The 21291-nt window shown below is 48.7% G+C and overlaps 1 protein-coding gene across 1 annotated transcript; it reads left to right on the plus strand.

Annotated features, from left to right (window-relative positions):
- The first annotated feature begins 1214 nt into the window (after positions 1-1214).
- Positions 1215-20842, plus strand: LOC127545675 (coiled-coil domain-containing protein 157-like). The gene is made up of 10 exons (XM_051973109.1): positions 1215-1494; positions 2140-2311; positions 15042-15732; positions 16757-16834; positions 18297-18484; positions 19189-19365; positions 19632-19800; positions 19953-20092; positions 20342-20427; positions 20547-20842. Exons 2-10 carry the CDS (start codon positions 2231-2233, stop codon positions 20788-20790), a joined length of 1854 nt encoding a protein of 617 aa, XP_051829069.1. The 5' UTR covers positions 1215-1494; positions 2140-2230; the 3' UTR covers positions 20791-20842.
- The last annotated feature ends 449 nt before the right edge of the window (positions 20843-21291 follow it).

Consider the following 21291-nt stretch of genomic DNA (forward strand, 5'->3'; position numbering starts at 1 on the left):
AGTTGTCCTAGTGGGGGGCACCCAGGGGGAGGCAGGGAGGAGAGGCAGAGGCGGGCTCCGCTGGACGTTGGAATGATGGGGGCGCCCGGACGGATGAGAAGCCCCCATCGGGGGGGGGGGCCCGAGCGAGAGCCCCAGTGGCCACAGCAGGTTCCTAGCACTAGGGTTCGTTTTTGTCACAAGGGGGGCTGCCTGAGAAGCGGGCCGAAGTGAGGCGGGGTGGAGCGGAGGAAGGCTTCCATAGCCATCAGGAGAGCAGGCCGGACTGGGGGGCAGTGGCTGTGAGCCCCAGGAGCAGGAGGTGGGGCCTGGTGAGCGGGACCGGGCGCGGCCTCAGCCTTGGAAAGGCGGGGAGCCATCCCGAGGGGGTCCTGCCGAGACAGAGGCGTGGCCACCCCCTGCTGAGGGCCTGGCCTCCTGGGTTTGCTGGTCCGTGGTCGTTTCTCCTGCTTTCTCAGTGGGGAAGTGGGGAGGGGAAGGACGTGGTGCTGAGAGAATAGCATTGGCTACAGAGCAAAGCAGAGGAGCTGTGGCCTTGCGGGCCTGGACCCCAGCGGAGCCTCGAGGACTTGGATCTTTGAGCTGTGGGCGCCTCAGGAAAATCCAGCGGCATTTGAGCCTTCGTAGACTTCTTCTTTTAGTAGAGAGCAGAAGGCGGTGAATGTCCTTCCTCTGAGCCGCCCCAGCTCCCCCGTCCCATTTGCACGGCTGTTTGACTCTCCTCTCCCTCTCGGCCTCCCCGTTAGACTGGAAACCCCACCAAGGAGGACTCAGTTTGCCATTGCTTTGTGTCCTGGGGCTTTCCCCAGGACTCGGCACATGGAAAGTGCTCAGGAAAACCTTGTTGACTTCTTGGACGCCGCACAGAACGCAGGCAAAGAGATACCCCCTGTTCTCTGCAGTCTTGAATCAGGAATCCAACCATGTCAGAATTGGAAGTAACCATAGAACATAGAATGTCAAGAGTGGGGAGGGGTTCTTAGAACAGGGGATGTCAGGGCTAGGCGGGGGGCCTTAAAACAGGGGATGTCAGAGCTGGGAAGGAGCTTACAACAGGGGATGTCAGGGCTGGAAGGAAACCTAGAACAGGGGATGTCAGGGCTGGAGGGGCCTTAGAACAGGGCATGTCAGAGCGGGGGGGGAGCTTTAAAATGGGATGTCAGAGCTAGGCAGGGGGGGCCTTAAAACAGGGGATGTCAAGCTGGGAGGGGCCTTAGAATGGGGGATGTCAGAGCTGGGGGAGGGGCCTTTAGAACAGGGGATGTCAGAGCTGGAAGGAAACCTAGAACAGGGGATGTCAGGGTTGGAGGGCTTTAGAACAGGGGCTGTCAGAGCTGGGGGAGGGGCCTTAGAACAGGGGCTGTCAGAGCTGGGGGAGGGGCCTTAGAACAGGAGATGTCAGCTGAGAAGAGCCTTAGGAAGGGAATGTAAGAACTGGGAGGTATCCTTAGAAATCATTTTCATTGAGATACAGGGAAGTTTCGACTCTATTAGGTAAGTATTTGTTGTGTTTGAAGATCTGAATAGATTCATTTACCAGCTTTAAAGCACTGGCAAGAGACAAGGACCCTTGGTTCTAGATCAAGGTTCTAGTCTACCTGGCTGGGTGACTTTGCAGGGATCACATCCTCCCTTCAGGCCCATTTCCCACCTGTAGGGTGAGTGGAGACCCAGGTGGTCCCTAAAGACCCTCATCTTGGTCTCTGCTCAGTCTCAGGCCCAGATGTCCAGGTAGCTGAGCTTCTGTCTCAGAGGGCATCGTTGTTTTTGAGGCTGGGTGCTGTCCAGAAGCCCGAGTGATTTGCCAGCCCCCCAGGATGCCTTGATGACGTGGGTGTATGCAGAGGGGAACCAGGTTGGGGGCATCTGGTCTGGCCGCTTTGGAGAAGAGGGGTCAGGTTCATTCTCTCAGCCCTGGGGCCAATTTCAGCATCTTCCCCAATGGCTATCTGGGTGTCAGTGGGCAGATGGGAGCCTCAGGGCTGTGGTGAGGGGGCCACGGGCTGGAAGGCAGGACGTCCTCTCCAGACTGTGGCTACTCTGGCTCGCTCTGGCCTGCTCCGCCCTGTCCCGGCCTGCTCTGGCCTGCTCCGGCCTGCTCCGGCCCTGGGCCCTCAGTCCGCACCTCTTCATCCCCAGGCTGCTGCTGCTGCTCCAGAGTTTTACCAGCTACACAGACAACATCACCAGCAATGCGCTGATCCCCATCTCCCGCGAGGTGGGGCCTTGCATGTCCATTGGGCTCACGGTGCGCAAGTATTGGACCAGCATGCTGAAGCTCGGGGAACTCTACCGGCAATCACTGCCCCAGGTAGGACAGCAGGCCCGGGTGAGGAGGGGCTGCCTCATATGGGAGTTGTCTGTAAATCCGACATACAAAATTTAGCCACCTTGGAGAGCGATCCCCCCTCCCCCACAATTGACCACTTCTTATTTTTATCCTGGATAAATCAAGGTCCTCTGTGCAGAAGCTTCTCAGTTTCACATAATCCGAGTTCTTTATTGCTGTGTTTCTTGCTGGGTTAAGAGTAGATCTCCTACTCATAGCTCTGAGGGACACGAGCTCTTTCTCTTCGTTTTTTTCTTAGTATGATCTTTAACAGTAAGATTGCATGTCCATTTAGAATGAATTGTGAAGTGTGGTAGAATATGCTGTTCACGCCTGATTTCTGCCAGAATGCTTTCCAGTTTTCCCAGAGGTTTTTAAAAATTAAGTTGTTTTCCAGGTAATTAATGTTTTCTACTTTATCAAATAAGAAATTTTCCAGTCCTATTTTTTTCCTGATCCTCTTTTGTCTAGTCTCCTCCACTGATCTACTCTTTTGCTTTGTTTTTTTAATCAGTACTAAACAGTTTGACGATGGCTGCTTTATAATAGAGTTTCAGATCTGGAAGCAGTATTCCCCTTTCATCCCCATTTCTTTTCATCATTTCCCTTGATATTTAAGATCTTTTGTTTTCCTAATTTGTTAAAGTTTCATCAAGTTCCTTAAAGTATCTTGATAATTTCATTAATAAAACATTAAAAGTATAGATTAACTTTGATTCTGTTTTCATTTTTATTTTATTGCCATGGCTCCGCCCTGAGTATGGGAATTTATTCAGCTCTTTAAGTTGTTCTTTATTCTTTAAAGATCACTTAGGAACAGAATCCATCCATGTCTTTTGTAATTATTTGACATGGGATTTCCTTTTCTATTATTGCCTCTTGGATTTTGTTATTATTATATAGAAATGCAGTTAATTTTTAACTGAAGTTTTATATTGAGGACTGCAACTTTGCTCAACCTGTTGTCTCAATGAGTATATTTGATAATTCTTAAGATTTTCTAAGCAAGCCATCATATCTTTAGCAAATAGGGATAGCTACTCCTAATCTATTTATACCTTTAATTTCTTTTTGTTTTTGCTAGTATTTCAGAATAGTATCAAATAATAGTAGGGGATGGACATCCTTGCTTTACTCCCTTATTTACTGGGAAAGGTTCTGGTTTATCCTTGTTGTCTGTAATATTTGTTTTGGTTTTAAATAAATGCTTTTTATGATATTTTAAATATAGGTTCCTAGATGCCTATACTTTGGAGGTTGGGTTTTTTGGTTTTTGGTTTGTTTTGTTTGCTTGTTTATTTCTTCAGTTTTTGTTTTTTTTTTTTTTTTTTTTTTTTAGCGTAAATGAGCAGGGCTTCATTGACAGCTGTTGAAATGATCATGTGGTTTGAATGTTTTTGTTTCTAAAATAATTATGTTGATTATTTTTAAAATATTGAACCATCCTTGCATTCTTGGTATAAATCTAAGTAGGTCATAATGAATGAGTCTTGGATAGATTGCTGTAGTGTGTTTTAACACGATTTCATTTAAAATTTTTGAATCTATATGCGTTAATGATATTGGCTGTATTTCTTCTTCTATGTTTCATCCTTCCCTCGTTTAGATATTAAGACTATATTTGTCAGGGCAGCTAGGTGGTGCCGTGGATAGAGCACCAGCTTGAAGTCAGGGGGACCTGAGTTTAAATTTGACCTCAGACACTTCCTATCTGTGTGACCCTGGGCAAGACACAACCCCATTTGCTTCAGGAAAAAAAAAAATAGACTATATTTGTCCCAGAAGGATTCTGGTAGGGTGCTTTCTTTATCAATTTTTGAGAATAATTTGTATCATATGGGTACTACTTTTTAAAAAAGTTTGATAGAATTCTCCCATGAATACATCAAGAGCAAGAGTTCTTTTTTTCCCCCTTTGATAGTTCATTTACAGTTATATCAATTTCTTTTTCTAAGGCTGGGTTATTTAAGATCTCTACGTTATCTTCTCTTAGTTTGTGTAGTTTTACATTTTTGAAGTTATTTCTCTATTTCTGTTGTGTTTCCAGTTTTGTTAGCATATCATTGTGCACAATAGGTTTTGATTATTCCCTCAAAGGGCAATATGAATTGGTCTCATGTCCAAAGAACTTGCTTAGAAGAATTCAAAAAGGATTTTAAAAATTAAATAAGAGAGGTAGAAGAAAAATTGGGAAAAGAAAGGAGAGATATGTAAGAAAGAGTCAACAGCTTGGTGGGTGGGGACAAAAATTGAGTGGAGAAAACAATTCCTTTAAAAATACAATTGATCAAATGGAAAAAAAAAAACTCAATGAAGAAACAACACCTTTAAAAATAGAACTAACCTAATGGAAAAGAAGATACAAAGAAGAAAATTATACATTAAAAATTAGAATTGGTCAAATGGAAGCTAATGACCATGTGACATCAAACAAAATGAAAAGAATGAAAAAAATAGAAGAAAACGTAAAATACTTCATCGAGAAACTACTGACCTGGAAAATAGATCCAGGAGAGAGAATTTAAATATTGGACTATCAGAAGATTGTAATAATAATAATAATAAAAAGAGCCTTATTAACATCTTTCAAGAAATCAAAGAAAAACGGTCATTGAAACAATGTATCAATCACTTCCTGAAAGAGATCCTACAAGGAAAACTCCAAGAAATATTGTAGCTAAATTCCAGAACTAGCAGATCAAAAAGAAAATACTGCAAGCTGCCAGAAAGAAAGAATTCAAATATTGAGGAGCCACACTCAGGATTACCCAGGATTAGCAGCTTCTACATTAAATTATCAGAGGGCCAGTGATAGATATTCCAGAATGCAAAAGAGCTTGGACTACAACCAAGAATCAACTATCCTGCAAAACTGACCATAATCTTTCAGGGGAAGAGATGGACATTTATTTATTCATTTATCTGCTTTTTTTGTTTTGTTTGTTTTTGTTTTTTTTATTTGGAGATCATTTTCCCAATGCCATTTTTTTTATATTTTTATAATAGCTTTTTATTTTTTAAAATACATACAAATATATTGGATTTAACATACATTTCTGCCATGTTTAACATATATCGGACTACTTGCCATCTAGGGGAAAGGATAGGGGAAGGGGAAGAAAAATTGGAACACAAGGTTTTGCAAGGGCTAATGTTGAATAATGGCCCACGCATATGTTTTGAAAAATAAAAAGCTTTAATAAAGAAAAAAATACATGCAAAGATAGTTTTCAACATTCAATCTTGCAAAACCTTGTGTTCAATATTTTTTTGAGAAAGATATTTAATGAAATAGGGGACTTAAAGTCATTTCTGATAAAGAAACCAGAACTTAACAGAAAATTTGATCTTCAGATATAAGACCGAAGAGCAGCATAAAAAAGTAAACAGGAAAGAAAAAAACCCCACGTTATTTAAAGATTAAACTGTTTACATCTCTACATCGAAAAGATGATACTTGTAACTCTTGAGAATTATATTTAGGACAGTTACAAGGGTTATATGTAGACAGAGGGTATAACTATAAGTTGACTTTAATATGATATTTAAAAAAAAACCATTAAGGAGTGGAAAAAGGTGGAGATGAGAAAAGGGGAAGTAAAAAAGGGGAAATTAGGTCACATGAAGAGGCACAAAAGACCTGTTATGCTAGAGGGAAAGAAGAGAGGAAGAAGAGCATTGTTTGAACCTTCATCTCACCAGATTTAGCACAAAGAGGAAATAACATACAGGCTCAGTTGTGTATAGAAATTTATCTAGCTCTATAGGAAAGTAGAAAGAAAAGGGAAAAGAAAAATAGGGGCTGCATAGAAGAGAGAACAGAAGCAGAAGGAGAAAAGGGGTAAGAGAAGGGAGAAGAGGTGATAGAAGGGAGGGCAGATTGAGCAAGAGGGTGATCAGAAGCAAAACCCTGGTGAAGAGGGACAGGGTGAAAGAGGGAAAAAAAGTATCAGTGGGAGAAAATAGGATGGTGGAATAAAATCAGGAGTGAAACACGGTTGCCCACTATCACCATTACTACTCAATATTGTATTAGAAATGCTAGCTTTGGCAATAAGAGATGAAAAAGAGATTAAAGGAATTAGAGTAGGTAACAAGGAAACCAAATTATCGCTCTTTGCAGATGATATGATGACATACTTAGAGAACCACAGAGATTCTATTAAAAAGCTATTAGAAATAATTCACAACTTTAGCAAAGTTGCAGGATACAAAATAAATCCACATAAATCATCAGCATTTTTATACATCACTAACAAAATCCAACAGCAAGAGATAAAAAGAGAAATTCTATTTAAATTTACTGTCAATAGCATAAAATATTTGAGAATCTATCTGCCAAGGGAAAGTCAGGAACTATATGAACAAAACTACAAAACACTTTCCACACAAATAGTCAGATCTAAACAACTAGAAAAATATTAAGTGCTCTTGGATAGGATGAGTGAATATAATAAAGATGACGATACTCCCTAAACTAATCTATTTATTTAGTGCTATACCAATCAGACTCCCAAGAAACCATTTTACTGACCTAGAAAAAATAACAAAAGTCATCTGGAAGAACAAAAGATCAAGAATTTCAAGGGAACTAATGAAAAAAAAAATCAAATGAAGGTGGCCTAGCTGTACCTGATCTAAAACTATATTACAAAGCAGCAGTCAGCTTGCCATCTAGTGGAGGGGGTGGAGGGAGGGAGGGGGAAAAAAAAATAGGGGCTGCATAGAAGAGAGAACAGAAGCAGAAGGAGAAAAGGGGTAAGAGAAGGGAGAAGAGGTGATAGAAGGGAGGGCAGATTGAGCAAGAGGGTGATCAGAAGCAAAACCCTGGTGAAGAGGGACAGGGTGAAAGAGGGAAAAAAAGTATCAGTGGGAGAAAATAGGATGGTGGAATAAAATCAGGAGTGAAACACGGTTGCCCACTATCACCATTACTACTCAATATTGTATTAGAAATGCTAGCTTTGGCAATAAGAGATGAAAAAGAGATTAAAGGAATTAGAGTAGGTAACAAGGAAACCAAATTATCGCTCTTTGCAGATGATATGATGACATACTTAGAGAACCACAGAGATTCTACTAAAAAGCTATTAGAAATAATTCACAACTTTAGCAAAGTTGCAGGATACAAAATAAATCCACATAAATCATCAGCATTTTTATACATCACTAACAAAATCCAACAGCAAGAGATAAAAAGAGAAATTCTATTTAAATTTACTGTCAATAGCATAAAATATTTGAGAATCTATCTGCCAAGGGAAAGTCAGGAACTATATGAACAAAACTACAAAACACTTTCCACACAAATAGTCAGATCTAAACAACTAGAAAAATATTAAGTGCTCTTGGATAGGATGAGTGAATATAATAAAGATGACGATACTCCCTAAACTAATCTATTTATTTAGTGCTATACCAATCAGACTCCCAAGAAACCATTTTACTGACCTAGAAAAAAATAACAAAAGTCATCTGGAAGAACAAAAGATCAAAAATTTCAAGGGAACTAATGAAAAAAAAAAAATCAAATGAAGGTGGCCTAGCTATACCTGATCTAAAACTATATTACAAAGCAGCAGTCAGCTTGCCATCTAGTGGAGGGGGTGGAGGGAGGGAGGGGGAAAAAAAAATCGGAACAGAAACGAGTGTCAATATAATGTAATTATTAAATAAAAAATTAAAAAAAAATACAATTAAAAAAAAAAAAAGAAGAAGCACTTTGGCAGCTACATGGAATACGAATTGGAAATGCAAGAGACAAGACAGGAAAACCAACCACCAGGCTATTACCTATTATAGTCAAGGTGGGAAATGATGAAGGTCCATACCTGGACCAGTGGAGAGAAGGAGACAGACACAATGTCTCTTGTGAAGGTAAAAACAACAAAATGACAACTAGCATGTGTAAATGGAGTTTGAAAAAGGAGTCACAGAAAACACCTACGCTGCAAGCTTGGGTGACCGGGAAGACGGTGGTGTTCTACTCAGGAATGAGAAAGTTTGGAAAAGGGAGGGTTTGGGGAAAGTGATAAAAAGTCCTGTTTTAGGCATGCCTGTGGAACAGGTTCAAGTTGTCTAAGATGTTGTTTGTTCTTTGGAGATTTTTTAAATTGTTTTTAAATTTTTCAATATTATTCTATTTTTCCATATACATATAAAATAATTTTCAACATTTAAAAAAAAAAAAAAAAAAAAAAAAAAAACAAAGCAGCAGTCACCAAAACCATTTGGTATTGGCTAAGAAATAGAAGAGGTGATCAGTGGAATAGGTTAGGTTCACAGGACAAAATAACTACAGCAATCTAGTGTTTGACAAACCCGAAGACCCCAACTTTTGGGTAAGAATTCACTATTTGACAAAAACTGCTGAGAAAATTGGAAATCAGTATGGCAGAAACTAGGCATTGACCTACATTTAACACTGTACACCAAGATAAAATCAAAATGGGTTCATGATCTAGGTATAAAGAATGAGATTATAAATAAATTAGAAGAACATAGGATAGTTTACCTCTCAGACCTGTGGAGGAAGAAGGAATTTGTGACCAAAGAACTAGAGATCATTATTAACCACAAAAGAGAAAATTTTGATGATATCAAGTTAAAAAGCTTTTGTACAAACAAAACTAATGCAGACAAGATTAGGAGGGAAGCAATAAACTGGGTAAACATTTTTACAGTTAAAGCTTCTGATAAAGGCCTCACTTCCAAAATATATGGAGAATTGACTCAAATTTATAAGAAATCAAGCCATTCTGCAATTGACAAATGGTCCAAGGATATGAACAATTTTCAGATGATGAAATTGAAACTATTTCTACTCATATGAAAAGGTGTTCCAAATCATTATTGAGCAGAGAAATGCAAATTAAGACAACTGAGATACCACTACACACCTGTCAGGTTGGCGAAGATGACAGGAAAAGATAATGACGAATGTTGGAGGGGATGTGGGAAAACTGGGACACTGATGCATTGCTGGTGGAGTTGTGAACGGATCCAACCATTCTGGAGAACAATTTGGAACTACACTCAAAAAGTTATCAAGCTGTGCATCCCCTTTGATCCATCAGTGTTAGTACTGGGCTTATATCCCAAAGAGATCCTGAAGGACGGAAAGGGACTCACGTGAGCAAAAATGTTTGTGGCAGCCTTTTTCACAGTGGCTAGAAACTGGAAATTGAATGGATGCCCATCAATTAGAGAATGGTTGGGTAAATTGTGGTATAGGAATGTTATGGAATATTATTGTTCTATAAGAAATGACCAGCAGGATGAATACAGAGAAGCTTGGAGAGACTTACATGAACTGATGCTAAGTGACATGAGCAGAACCAGGAGATCATTATACACTTCAACAAGAATACTATATGATGAGCAATTCTGATGGACAATGAGAAGATCAACAATGAGAGGATCCAAATCAGTTCCATTTGATCAGTAATGAATGGAACCAGCGACACCCACTGAAAGAACACTGGGAAATGAGTGTGGACCACAACATAGCATTTACACTCTTTCTGTTATTGTTTGTCTGCATTTTTGTTTTTCTTCCCAAGTTATTTTTATCTTCTTTCTAAATCCTATTTTCTTGTGCAGCAAGATAACTGTATCCATGTATTGTATTTAAGATATACTTTAACATTTTTAACGTGTATGGAACTACCTATTATCTAGGGGATGGGATGGAGGGAAGCAGGGGAAAAGTTGGAACAGAAGTTTTTGCAAGGGTCAATGTTGAAAAATTACCTATGCATATGTTTTGTCAATAAAAAAGTATAATAAAAAAAAAAGAAGAAAGAAAATAGGATGGAGGGAAACTGTGCATGTGAATGGGATGAACTCTCTCACAACACATAAGCAGATAGCTGAGTGGATTAAAATCCAGAATCCTAAGAGATGTTATTTACAATAAACACATTGGAAGCAGAGAGTTTCACAGAAGAAAAGGTAAAAGACTAGAGCAGGATATGTTATAGTTCAGCTTAAGTGAAAAAAAAAAAAAACAGGTGTAACAATTTTGATCTCAGACAAAGCAAAAGCAAAAATAGATCTAATTTAAAGAGATAAAAAAGGAAACTATATCTTGCTAAAAGGTACCATAGACAATGAAGAAATATCAACCCTAAACATGTATGAACTAGGTGATATAGAATTATTAGAGAAGTTAAGTCAGTTGCAGAAAGAAACTAGATAGAAAATCTATACTGGTGGGGGGGCCTTAATCTCTCTCTCTCGGAATTAGATAAATCCAAATAATAAACAAGAAAGGTTTTATGGAAGTAAATAGAATTTTAGAAAATTTTGATATGATAGACCTCTGGAGAAAACTGAATGTGAATAGAAAGGAATATGTTTTTTCCTCAATGTTACATAGCACCTATACAAAAATTGACCATATATTAGGGCATAAAAATCTCAATCAAGTGCAGAAGGGCAGAATGCATCCTTTCCAGATGATGATGCAATAAAAATTATATGTTATAAAAGGCCATGGAAAGAAGATTAAAAACTAATTAGAAATTAAACATATTTTATAAAAGTAAATGTCAAAAACAGATAAATACTATTATCACAAAAAAGTTCCATATAGTGCTGAGAAATATGTATATTCTTTTGCAGTTCATTAAGACACCACAAATATTTTAGCTCCAGCAATTTGTTCAATTTTGTATTTTCTGTTATATGTCTTTCTGTTAAACTTATCCCAAAATGAGAGACATTGAAATCCCCTGGTGCTGTTATGCTGCTATCTTTGTCTTATTGTAGGTGAAATAATATTTCTTTTATGTATTTAGATGCTAAGACATTTGGAGGGTTTAAGTTGAATGGTGATATTAACTTGTTGTCTAATGGTTCCTTTCAGAATAATGTAGTTTCCAGTCCCAAATTTTGGATTCGTTTGGTGCATAGTAAAAAAAAAAAAAAAAACTCCAGCCCTTCATTTTTATATGTATGTTTTTAAATGTTTCTATTAAGCCATAGATTGTGAGGTTTTGTTTTTGTTTTTTTTAAAATACAACCTGTCATTCTTTTTCTTGGATTTCCTCTCTACATTTAAAGCTACTTGCCCCATCCCCCTTCTGTAAAAACAGTACCAGTTCTCATTTTCTTCACCTTTTCTTTCTACAAGGAATTTCTTTTCTTTGTTTTCTTCACTATTTATTGTCCCTTTCTGACTAAAGTTTTATTCTTTGATTCATGGCTCTTATCTTTATTTAGTCCTTTGTTCTCAGTATTTCTTTTGAAATTAAAACTTTTGAGGTATCTATTTTGGATTCCTATAAAGATTGTTTCCCAGTTTTCTGCTTTCCTTCTAATCTTGACGTATTAGTTTTGTTTGTGCATATTTTTTTAAATTTAATATAATCAAAATTATCCATTTTGCATTTTATAATGTTCTCTATTTCTTGTTTGGTCACAAATTCCTCCCTTTTCCAAAGATTTGACAAGTAAAGTATCCCTTGGTTTCTTCTTCCAAAGAGTTTCTATTATGATCCCATGCCCCGCCTTTTTCTGATTTCTGAATGGGCCCCCCATTCTTAGAAATACCATTACCTGTTGGAGGGCCTATTTCCTCCCGGAAGAAATCTTCCTATGTTCTTGATTGTACAATTCATTATTGATCTTTGCCCTCTCTTTGGTAATTTTTTTTCCCCTATTTACCTTTCAGTCACCTCCCATTCCTCTGAGTATCAGTTGTTCCCAAGATTCCTGATTCCTCTTCTCTTAAAGCAGGATGTGTAGGCGACCTCCATCAGCTTCATCGCAGACCATACCATTGTAAGATCTCCATCTCTTTTTATTGATCTCCTTTCTCCTGTAGAAGCATTCATTAGTGGTCTTTTCCCCTTTTCTAATTCCTTCCTTCTCACCCATTCTCTTATAAATTCTCTTCCTGAAAGACTCAGGAATATTTTCCCTCCATTGTTAAGATTTTTTTTTTAAGCAGTTGGGATTAAGTGACTTGCCCAGGATCACACAGCTAGTGAGTGTTAAGTGTCTAAGGTCAGTTTTGAATTCAGCTCTTCCTGACTCCAGGGCCAGTGCTCTATCTACTGTACCACCTAGCTACCCCTGTTGACTTGCTTTAGCTCCATTACACATTCTCCTCCATCTTCTTCCTCCCTCTCTTCCCTTTTATGTGCCCTCCCATTCTACAATTAGGTCCACAAAAGACAATGATTCAATGATAGGCAGCGTGTTGTGAAATTTAGCTCATGGAACTGTTCAGTTCTGCACACATATATTGTATTTAGAATATACTATAACATATTTAACATATAAGACTGCTTGCCATCTAGGGTAGGGGGTAGAGGGAAAGAAAGGAAAAGTCGGAACAGAAGTAAGTGTAAGGGATAATGTTATAAAAAATTACCCAGGGATGTTCTGTCAATAAAAAGTTATTTTTTTTAAAAAAAGAAGAAAATGAAAGGAAAAAAAAAAGAAATTTAACTCATGTTTTGGGCATGTTTCTACATCTTTTGTATTTGACTTTTGTTTTAACTTTGTCTCCTAAAGTATATTTAGAAAAAAATCTCTGAATAACTTCCCTGTTGTTAATTTGTTGGTGATTATGAGTGGTGATTAGTATATTTATTTACCTTTTTTATATTTCTGTTGTCTGGGCTGCTTAAGTAACAGATACTTTCTTCAAGTTTAGTTTTATTTTTAGGAAAGTTTAGAATATTTCCTTTCTTTGGGACATCGATTTTTTTTTTTTTTTAATATGGTTAGGTTCATGCATACAGAGTACGACATTGTAAGATTTTATGAGTTCCTTAGCTCTTCAGAATACATTATTCCATTCCCTCTTATGGCTTCTGGTGTTTGCAGATTAGTCTTGTGTTATTCCGATTTTGTTTCCATCATCTTTTGAAAGTCCTCCTAATCTCTTGCAGTATTTTTTGTTTGTTGGTGGAAATGTTAAATTTAAATTAAGAGGGAGCAACTTAGAGTTTTTTCTCTCAAGGTAGTCTGTGGATTCTTTCAATTGGCATTTTGTCTTTTACTTTCAGACACTCCGGGAAGTTTTCTTGTGTCATTTTTTATGTTGTGGTGTTCAGGGTTTTTGACTTGTGTTCTCCTCGAGATCTTTAATCCTTAGGCTGTCTCTACGCGTCCTTCTTCAAGATCAGTGTTTTGCTTGCATGGAGAGCATGATGTTACTGCCTTTTGCTCGTTTTCTTCCAGATCATTCCTTACTTCTGTCTGTCTGCCTTCCCAAACAGTCTCTCTTTTGTTTCTTTGGTGAGACTTGGCACTTTAGCTTCCGGTTTTTTATTCTGCTGATTATTTCTGCCGGGAAAGCCATAAATCCGCTCCCACAAGTCTGACTTTTCTTTTAAGCCATTTAGGAACATCCCTGCTATGGATCCATGTCACAGATGCCTGAATTCTCAGCCTTGATCTAGAGGCCCTTTGCTCTCCTGCAATTAATGTCTTTCCTCTTGGCTTTTTATGTTTTTGTCATTGTTTTATGTCATTAACTGAGTTTTTTTCCTCCTGAGAATTTTGGAAGTTCCAATCTCTCTGTTTCGTCCTTTTGCCAACTTTTCTCCCTCTCCTTTCATGGCAGTTTACTTGGACTTCAAATTGATCCCCGTCTTTTCCCTTGCTGGTCATTCGTGGCTCAGGAGCACCCCTAGTCATTCCTGCAGGGACAGAATTGGTCCCAGGGGATGCCGAGCTTTTGCCCACGGCCTTGGCGGAGAGCCACCGACAGCCTTAGGGCCACCCCTCTGTGATGCAGAGCAAGGCTTCCTGCTGTGGCCACGGCCCGAGGGGGTTTTTGCAGGAGATGCTCACCTGAATCCTGCTGCAAGTCCATGGCAGGGATTTCACGGCCCTCACGCCAATGGGGGGAGGGGGGATGTTAGTGATCATTGACCCCCCCCATGGGTGTTTCATTGGGTTTTTACTTTGTTGGGTTCTTGGTGCTTAAAATTAGAGAAACAGCTGAGCATGATCCCTAATTTGGAGACGGTCGTGAGAAAAAATGTCTCCCCTTTCATCCTGCTGGTCCCTCGACCATGAAATCTGCCCAGTGGCTTTCATCGGCTTCCTTTAGGTCTAGACTGCTCATTTTGGCATTCAGCCCCCCCCCCAGTTGGTATCGCCCCTCCTTTCTGGGTTCTGATGTCCCAGCCAGAGGGCCCCGAGCTAGATCCAGGAGGGACTCGGGGACCACCACCCCCGCCTCCTAGTACAGAGGTGAGGGATGTGGGATGCCGTGCTCTTCCCATTAGAGGCTGCAGTGAGAGCCGTCCGCAAATGAGCCAATCACGTGAGGTTCGCCTACAATGGCAGAAGACTCCCCTTTCCTGAGAGGGAAATCAGCGATGATTCTCCCCATTCTCCAGATGGGGAAGCTGAGGCTCTCCCTGATTCCTACTCCAGGTCCCAGGCTCCCAGATGCACAGGCCAGCCCACCTTCTTTCCAGGGCTAGGGTGGGGGCCCCCACTGCTGAAGCCGTAGAACTTGGGCCATCAGACCCTCGCTGCTTGGGGACTGGCAGCCAGCATCAGGGTTGCAAAGGAGGACCAGAGTCTCTGCTTTCAGAAGGAGACCCCAAACCAGCTGGAGGCGGGGCCCAGGGAGCACGCTGGGCTTCTTAGGAACCTTCCCGCTGCAGCCCCTCCGGGTGGTGCTCCCTCCCCGGCCCGGCCCTCCTCCTCACTTCCTCTTTCTCCATTACCCCTTTAACAGAAAAAGACAAAGCCGGAGGTCTCCCCGCTCCTCCCCAAGCACGGCGAGCCCTCCAGGACCCACCGCTTCCCCTCCAAGCTTGAGGCCTCCAGAGGGGGCAAGCACAAGACCCCCGAGACCCCGACGCCCCCGGCCTCCTGCTCTGGGACACCGGTCCCCCCCATGCCCTGTCGATCTCGGGATGCCAGCTCCCCCAGGCCCCCGGGGCCCGCCAACCCCCCCAGGACCAGCCGTAGCGTCCATAGCCAGACCGTGGAATCGGCCTTGATCCCCTGCGACGCCTGCGGCAGCGTCCAGCGGAGCCTGTGGGAGGTCAGCAGGGCCCTCGTGGGGCTGTGCGCCAGCCAGAACCTGCCCTCCTCCCTGGACAAGTTCCAGCACCTGCTGCAGGGGACCATGGGCCAGCAGCTCATGTCGGTCACGGACCTGAGCTACTGGGCGTCCGAGCAGAGCAAGGACCTGGCCCGCATCAGCAAGCACCTGGCGGCCCTCATGCAGGCCGTGGGGCCCCTGCGGACGCAGCTGGCCGAGGCCGAGCGGCTGCGGCGGGAGCTGGAGCAGCAGCTGCAGGAGCGGGGCCGCGAGCTGCAGGAGGAGCGGGCCGAGCAGCGGCGGCAGCGGGCCAGCCTGCAGCAGGAGCAAGAGCGGGCGCAAGCCCAGCTGGGGGCCGAGAAGCAGGCCCTGCTCACAGGTTCTCACAGGACCCCCGCCCTGCCCCCTAGCCCCCCTCCTGTCCTCCTCCCTCTAGCCACTGACCCCTCAGGAGCCAACCAGGAGGGCCATCACGGGTTAGCCTTGACCAGCAGTCTCACTTGAACTTCCCTGGACCTCAGTTTCCTCATCTGTAGGGGAAGGGTGTTGTACCCGTGGCCTCTGAGACCCTTCCAGCTCCAAGTCAAGGCTCTTGGGATTCTGAGCACTGAGAGGGGGTCGGGGAGAGGGCCCCAGGAGGCCCGGCTGTACAGGGGCCAGCTCAGAACTGCCCCCCCCCCAGAGATGGACACCCCAGGAGGAGGCCAGGATGTCACCAGAGGGATCCTGGCTCTGGAGCCCATCCGCAAGGGCCCCTTGCCTGTCCAAGCATTAGTGATTCCAGAACAGGGTCTTGGGTGGAGGCAGAAGGCGGCTTAGAGATGAGGGCGTCCATCCTTGGCTGAAGCGGGTGGTCTTTCTCCAGCCCCGGCCTCCGGCTCCCGCGTAGGGAACAGGGGATCACCACTTCATGGGGGGCCCTCCTTGGCTCAGGGATCCAGCTTCCGGTCAGAGAGATGGACTTCTCCCGTGCCTTGGGACGGCCCCTTCCCACTGCCTTTCCCTCCCTCGGGGAGGCCTTTGTGCGCCCTTAGGAACCGCCAGAGCCAGTGGGTCTGAGGGGGGAGGCCCCGCGGACATCAGAGCTGGGGGGGCTAGAACAGGGGGGGTCAGAGCTGGGAAAGAACTTAAAACAGGGGGGTCGGGGCTGGGAGGACCATGAGAACATCCCCAGAACCCTTGGGGTACCCCGGGTCTCCACTTGCCCTCTGCGGAGGGTCTCATGGTCAGTCTCTCCCTTCCTTCTGGGAGAAACGTCAGAGATCCTTTAGTTGATCGTGCCCCCATTTTACAGATGAGGAAACAGGCTGAAAAAGGGAAGAGCGCTGTCCCAGGTTCCCCAGCAGGGAGTGGGGGGGATTGAGGGGAGGGGCTTGATTCAGGAGTTTCCTTTGGATCTTTAGAAACGAGCCTCCTGAAGAAGAACGTGGCCACCCTGACCGAGGATCTGAAGCAGTACCAGGACATCATTAAGGATCTGGGTGAGCCTCTGCTCCGGGCCTCGGCCTCTCTCCAGCCCGTGGGGGTCCGGTGGGCGGAGGAGGAAATCCTGCTGAGAAGTCTGCAGGTGGCAAAGCATTCACCGGGCCCGGGCGCTCACGGGCCTGTTTGTGCCGGGCCCTGGGATAGGAAGATGGGCGGGAAGCCGAGGCTACACGGAGGAAGGCTTGGGAGCGGAGGCCGGCAGGGAGGCCAGGAGGCCGGGGAGCCGCGGGAGGAAGAGGGGCCTCCGGAGCAGGGAGGGTGCGCGTCCCGAGGGCTCCTGCTGCAGTTGGGAGAGGGCGGCCTGGGGCCCAGGAACCTCCAGCCGAGGAGGCAGCCGCCGCCAGATGAGGGATGACGGCCGTGTCCCCACCAGGGAGCAGAATGGGAGCCCAAGGGAGGTTTAAGGAGATGGGCCGGGATCCGGAGCTGGGACGGCCTCCCCCTCGGCCCTCCGGCCCCCCCCTCAGCCCTCCGGCCTCCCCCTCGGCCCTCCGGCCTCCCTGGGTTTTTAGGAAAAGGCTCTTCCCTGAGGCTGGTTAGAGATGGGAACCCAGTGTGGGGACCTGAGCAGACATTGGTGGGGGAGGTGCTGAGAGGAGGAAAAGGAGAACAGGGAGGAGGGGGAGGGAGGCAATGGTCTCTGGCCACCCGGGGTTAATTGCAAGGGACCTGGAGTCGGGCCTGTCTGGGCCGGGGAGCCTGGGGGGAGGGTCTCCTAACAGAGGAAACAGAGGCTCCCCTGGGAGTGGGGGGGCGGACCGTGGCCTTTGCTGAGTTCTCCAGGGGAACTCTGCCCTTTGCTCCCTGGGGGTCGCCAAGAGGCGCACTGGGGCCTGTGGGTAATCCGTAGCTTGTGGCCCTTGGGGGGAGGGGCCCGTGGGCCAGTGGGGGCTTGACCGAGCCCGGAGGGTCCTGCCACGCAGGCCGGGAGAAGGGAGCGGGCGGGGCCCGGCCGTGAGAGGCTCTGTGTGCTGGGCAGCGGGGTGCCACGGCTCAAGCTGGCCTCCAGGAGGCCGGCCCTGGGGGTAGCGGGGACCGGGAATGGGGGGGCCTCTGGGATGGGAGTTTGGGGGTGCGGGCTCTGGGGGCCGACTAGAGGCGTTGGACGAGTGCGAAGGCGGGTTAGGGCTAAAGCCAGGAAGGGTGTCCCCCAAACCACGGCCAGTTTTGGGGGGAGGAGGCGCTGATGGAGGCACTGATGGGGCTCGCTGAGGGTGAGCCAGAGCCCGGGACAGCAGCAGAGGAGGGGCCCGGGGGGACGGAAATGGGGCCAGGGACCTTGGGAAGCAGGCCCCCGCTGGGGGACAGCCGGGGAGGAGGGACGTCCATGAGGGGAAGGGTCCAGAAAACGGGCGCCGTTTGTGGCAGAGGGTCACGGGTCTGCTCCCCGACTTTGTCTGACGCTGCGTTGTGCCCTCCCCGGGGTCACCCGGACTAACAACATGGGGGGGCTTCCAGAGGCCAAGAAACAGGAGATGCTGGAGGACATGAGCCACATGGTGAAAAAGAGCGAGGTCGCCCAGCTGGAGGCCCGCGTGCAGCTGCTGACCGGGCGCCTGGAGAACGCCAGCCAGCAGTTCGGCTGGGCCAGCACCGAGCTGGACAAGGAGAAGGCCAAAGTGGACAGCATGATCCGGCACCAGGAGGTGAGGCCGGGCCTCCATGCCCTCTGTGCCCGCATGGGGCTGGGTGCCAGGGGTCTCGCCCTGCCGCTCGGGGCCCGCTCGGAGCGTGGAGGGGACTCCCCCCTGCCTCGGCTGGCCCTGGCGGGCACTTCCCCGGGGGCCTCCCCCTTCCTGCTCCCCGCTCAGCCCCATGCCTGGTTGTGGAGCCCCAGGGCCCGGAGCAGCCCCTCCATCCCGCCAACGTGGGCCAGACTGGGGGAGCGAGGCGCCTCCGGCCGGGCAAGGGCTGCGCAGCAGAGCCGGGGCAGCCAGGCCGTAACCCGGGGAGGGGCAGGGCCAGGGGAATGGGGGGGGGGCCCTAGAAGTGTGGCCAGGGGAAATCCCGGAGGCCGGGATGGGGGCGCGGGGCCCAGGCTGCGGCGGGGAGGGGCCCGGGACAGGCCTGCGGGCGTCTGGCCCCGAGGATGCGGCCGGGCCTTCTCAGCTCCGGCACCGGGGCGGGGGCAGTGACTGCCCTGAGCCGGCAGAGGGGCTGGGGGCGACGAGGGGAGGAGCCCAGGGCCGGGGGCTCGGCTGAGGGGGCCCAGTGGGGCACAGCCTGGGCCACCCGCCTCGGCCCCCGAGCCCTCCCGGCCCCGCCCCCAGTGCCCCCTCTGGGCTTCGGGGGGAGAGCGTGGGGTCCTTTGGCCGGAGCACCCGCCCAGCCTCCGCCCCGGGCCCCTCAGTCCCTGCAGGCCAAGCAGAGGGCCCTGCTGCAGCAGCTGGACAGCCTGGACCAAGAGCGCGAGGAGCTGCGCGCCAGCCTGGAGGAGGCCGAGACGCAGCAAGCGAGCCTCGAGGGCCAGCTGCAGGCCGCCCGCAGCGACAGGGAGCACGCCGAGGTCCAGCTCAAGGCCCATCAGGTGGGTGCCCCCCCCCCCCCGCCGCCGGAGGCAGGAAGCCCGAGGGACCCCCCAGCCTCGGTGTCTCCTCCTGCAGAAATGGGGCCAGTCCCAGGCCACGGCCGGGGGACGCCGCTTCCCAGAGGGCCCGGGGCGGGAGGGCGAGGACCCGGCGTCCTCCCCTCGGGGCCCTCCTGGGGCAGAGAACCGGGGTCCCTGGCGGCGGGAGGGGGGCGGGCGGGCTCCCCCCTCCCCCGGCCCGCGCCCATCGCCCCCCGCGCCCCCAGGAGCTGCTGCAGAGCCTCCAGCAGGAGAAGCAGGGCCTGGAACGGACGGCGGAGGAGCTGCAGGTGACCGTGAGCAAGCTGGACCAGGCCGTGCAGGAGCTGAAGGAGCGCGAGCGGCTGCTGGTGGCCTTCCCCGACCTCCACGTCCCCAGCGAGGCCCAGTTTGAGAGTGAGAGCCGGGGGGGAGGGGGCACAGAGGGGGGAGCGGCTCACAGGGTGGGGCCCCTGGGCCCCAGGCTCCTCCTCAGTCGGGACCCCCGTCCCCTCCGGGCCAGGGGAGGCCCGGCTCTCAGGGCCCGCGCCCCGCGTGTCGCCCCCCAGGCTCCGGGAACGTGGCCGAGGACATGAGGAGGCAGGTGCAGGCCAACGACGTCCGCATCCGCATCCTGGAGGAGGAGAACGGGCGGCTCCGGGCCACGCTGGCCAAGCTCAAGGAGGCGGCCGAGCAGGGAGACCTGCGGGTGAGGGCCCGGCCCGGCTCCCCCAGGCCCCCGTCATTCCTGCAGGGGCCGGCCCCCTGACCATCCTCTCTGAGCAGAGGCCCGAGGGCGGGCCCCGGGGAGGGTCCGAGGGTGGGATTTCAGCCTTGTCCCTGACTCCAGAAACCCCAGGGAGAGTCTGGGAAGGAGCATTTTAAAAGGGCCGCCAGGCCCCCACCCCCACCCTGACACCCCCGTTCTCCCGCCCTGACCCTCCACGGTTCTCCCCAGCTCGTCCCAGAGGCCCAGCTCTGGTCTTCACCCTCTCAAGGGCCGCAGCCAGCGGCCGTCAGCCATCCCCGAAAGCCTTCTCCGAGGTGAGGGTCCCGATGACCGTGGGCTGGGGGGGGGGGGCAGTGGGGGCCGGGCGTGGGGGCTGGGCGGGCAGCGGGGCCGGGCCGGAGCCCGAGGTCACCGCGCCCGCCTCCTCCTCCAGCGCCTCCGCCGGCCGCCGGGACCGCCCCACCAGCAGCCGCCCCAGCAGCGAGGGCAGCCTCTGCCGCCCGCCCCGGGCCCCGACCGCCCGGCCCAACGCCCCCCCGGCCCCGAGGTCGCCCCGCTCCCCCCTGAGCGTCACGGGCTCGTCCAAGGCTTCGGGCAGCAACATGGTCTACATGGAGCTCCGGGGCAAGGGCAGCGGGAAGCGCCACCTGTCCAGCTCCGCGTACCTGCTGAGGTAGCCCCTGGCCCAGAGACTGATCAATAAAGCCTCCGGCCTCTGCCTTCCCACCAGCAGCCGCCTCGGCCCAGTGTGCACTGGGGGGACAGGGGGGGGGGCGCAGCGGGCAGGGCAGAGCCCGGGCCTGGGCCACAGAGCTGGAGACGGGTGACCTGGAGCAGAAGGGGGGCTCGAGGGGGAGCTGACCTTCCCTCCTCCCATCAGCTCTGACCTCCGAGCTCCTCTGGCCCCACTTTACAGAGAAGCAAACTGAGGCACAGAGAGGGGCTTACATGGTACAGCCAGGACTGGGAACCAGAGCTCCTGGCCCTCAGGACTGCCCTCACTGTGCTAGAGGGCTGGATGGAGACCCGGAGCTCCCTCAGGCCCCCCCAGTCCTTCAAGTCCCCTTCACACGGACCCGGAGCTCCCTCAGGCTACCCCGGTCCCCCAAGTTCCCCAAGGACCCCGAGCTCCCTCAGGCCACCCCGGCCCCCCAAGTTCCCCAAGGACCCCGAGCTCC

This window comes from Antechinus flavipes, chromosome 1, assembly GCF_016432865.1.
Source record: "Antechinus flavipes isolate AdamAnt ecotype Samford, QLD, Australia chromosome 1, AdamAnt_v2, whole genome shotgun sequence".
NCBI classification, from domain to species: Eukaryota; Metazoa; Chordata; class Mammalia; order Dasyuromorphia; family Dasyuridae; genus Antechinus; species Antechinus flavipes.

Bases quoted from the DNA above. Each gene is read 5' to 3' on its own strand.
- LOC127545675 (XM_051973109.1), top strand. From the start codon at position 2,231: ATGTCCATTGGGCTCACGGTGCGCAAGTATTGGACCAGCATGCTGAAG. The intron at 15,733-16,756 runs GTTCTCACAGGA...TTGGATCTTTAG, and splicing joins GAAGCAGGCCCTGCTCACAG to AAACGAGCCTCCTGAAGAAG. The intron at 20,093-20,341 runs GTGAGGGCCCGG...GGTTCTCCCCAG, and splicing joins CCGAGCAGGGAGACCTGCGG to CTCGTCCCAGAGGCCCAGCT.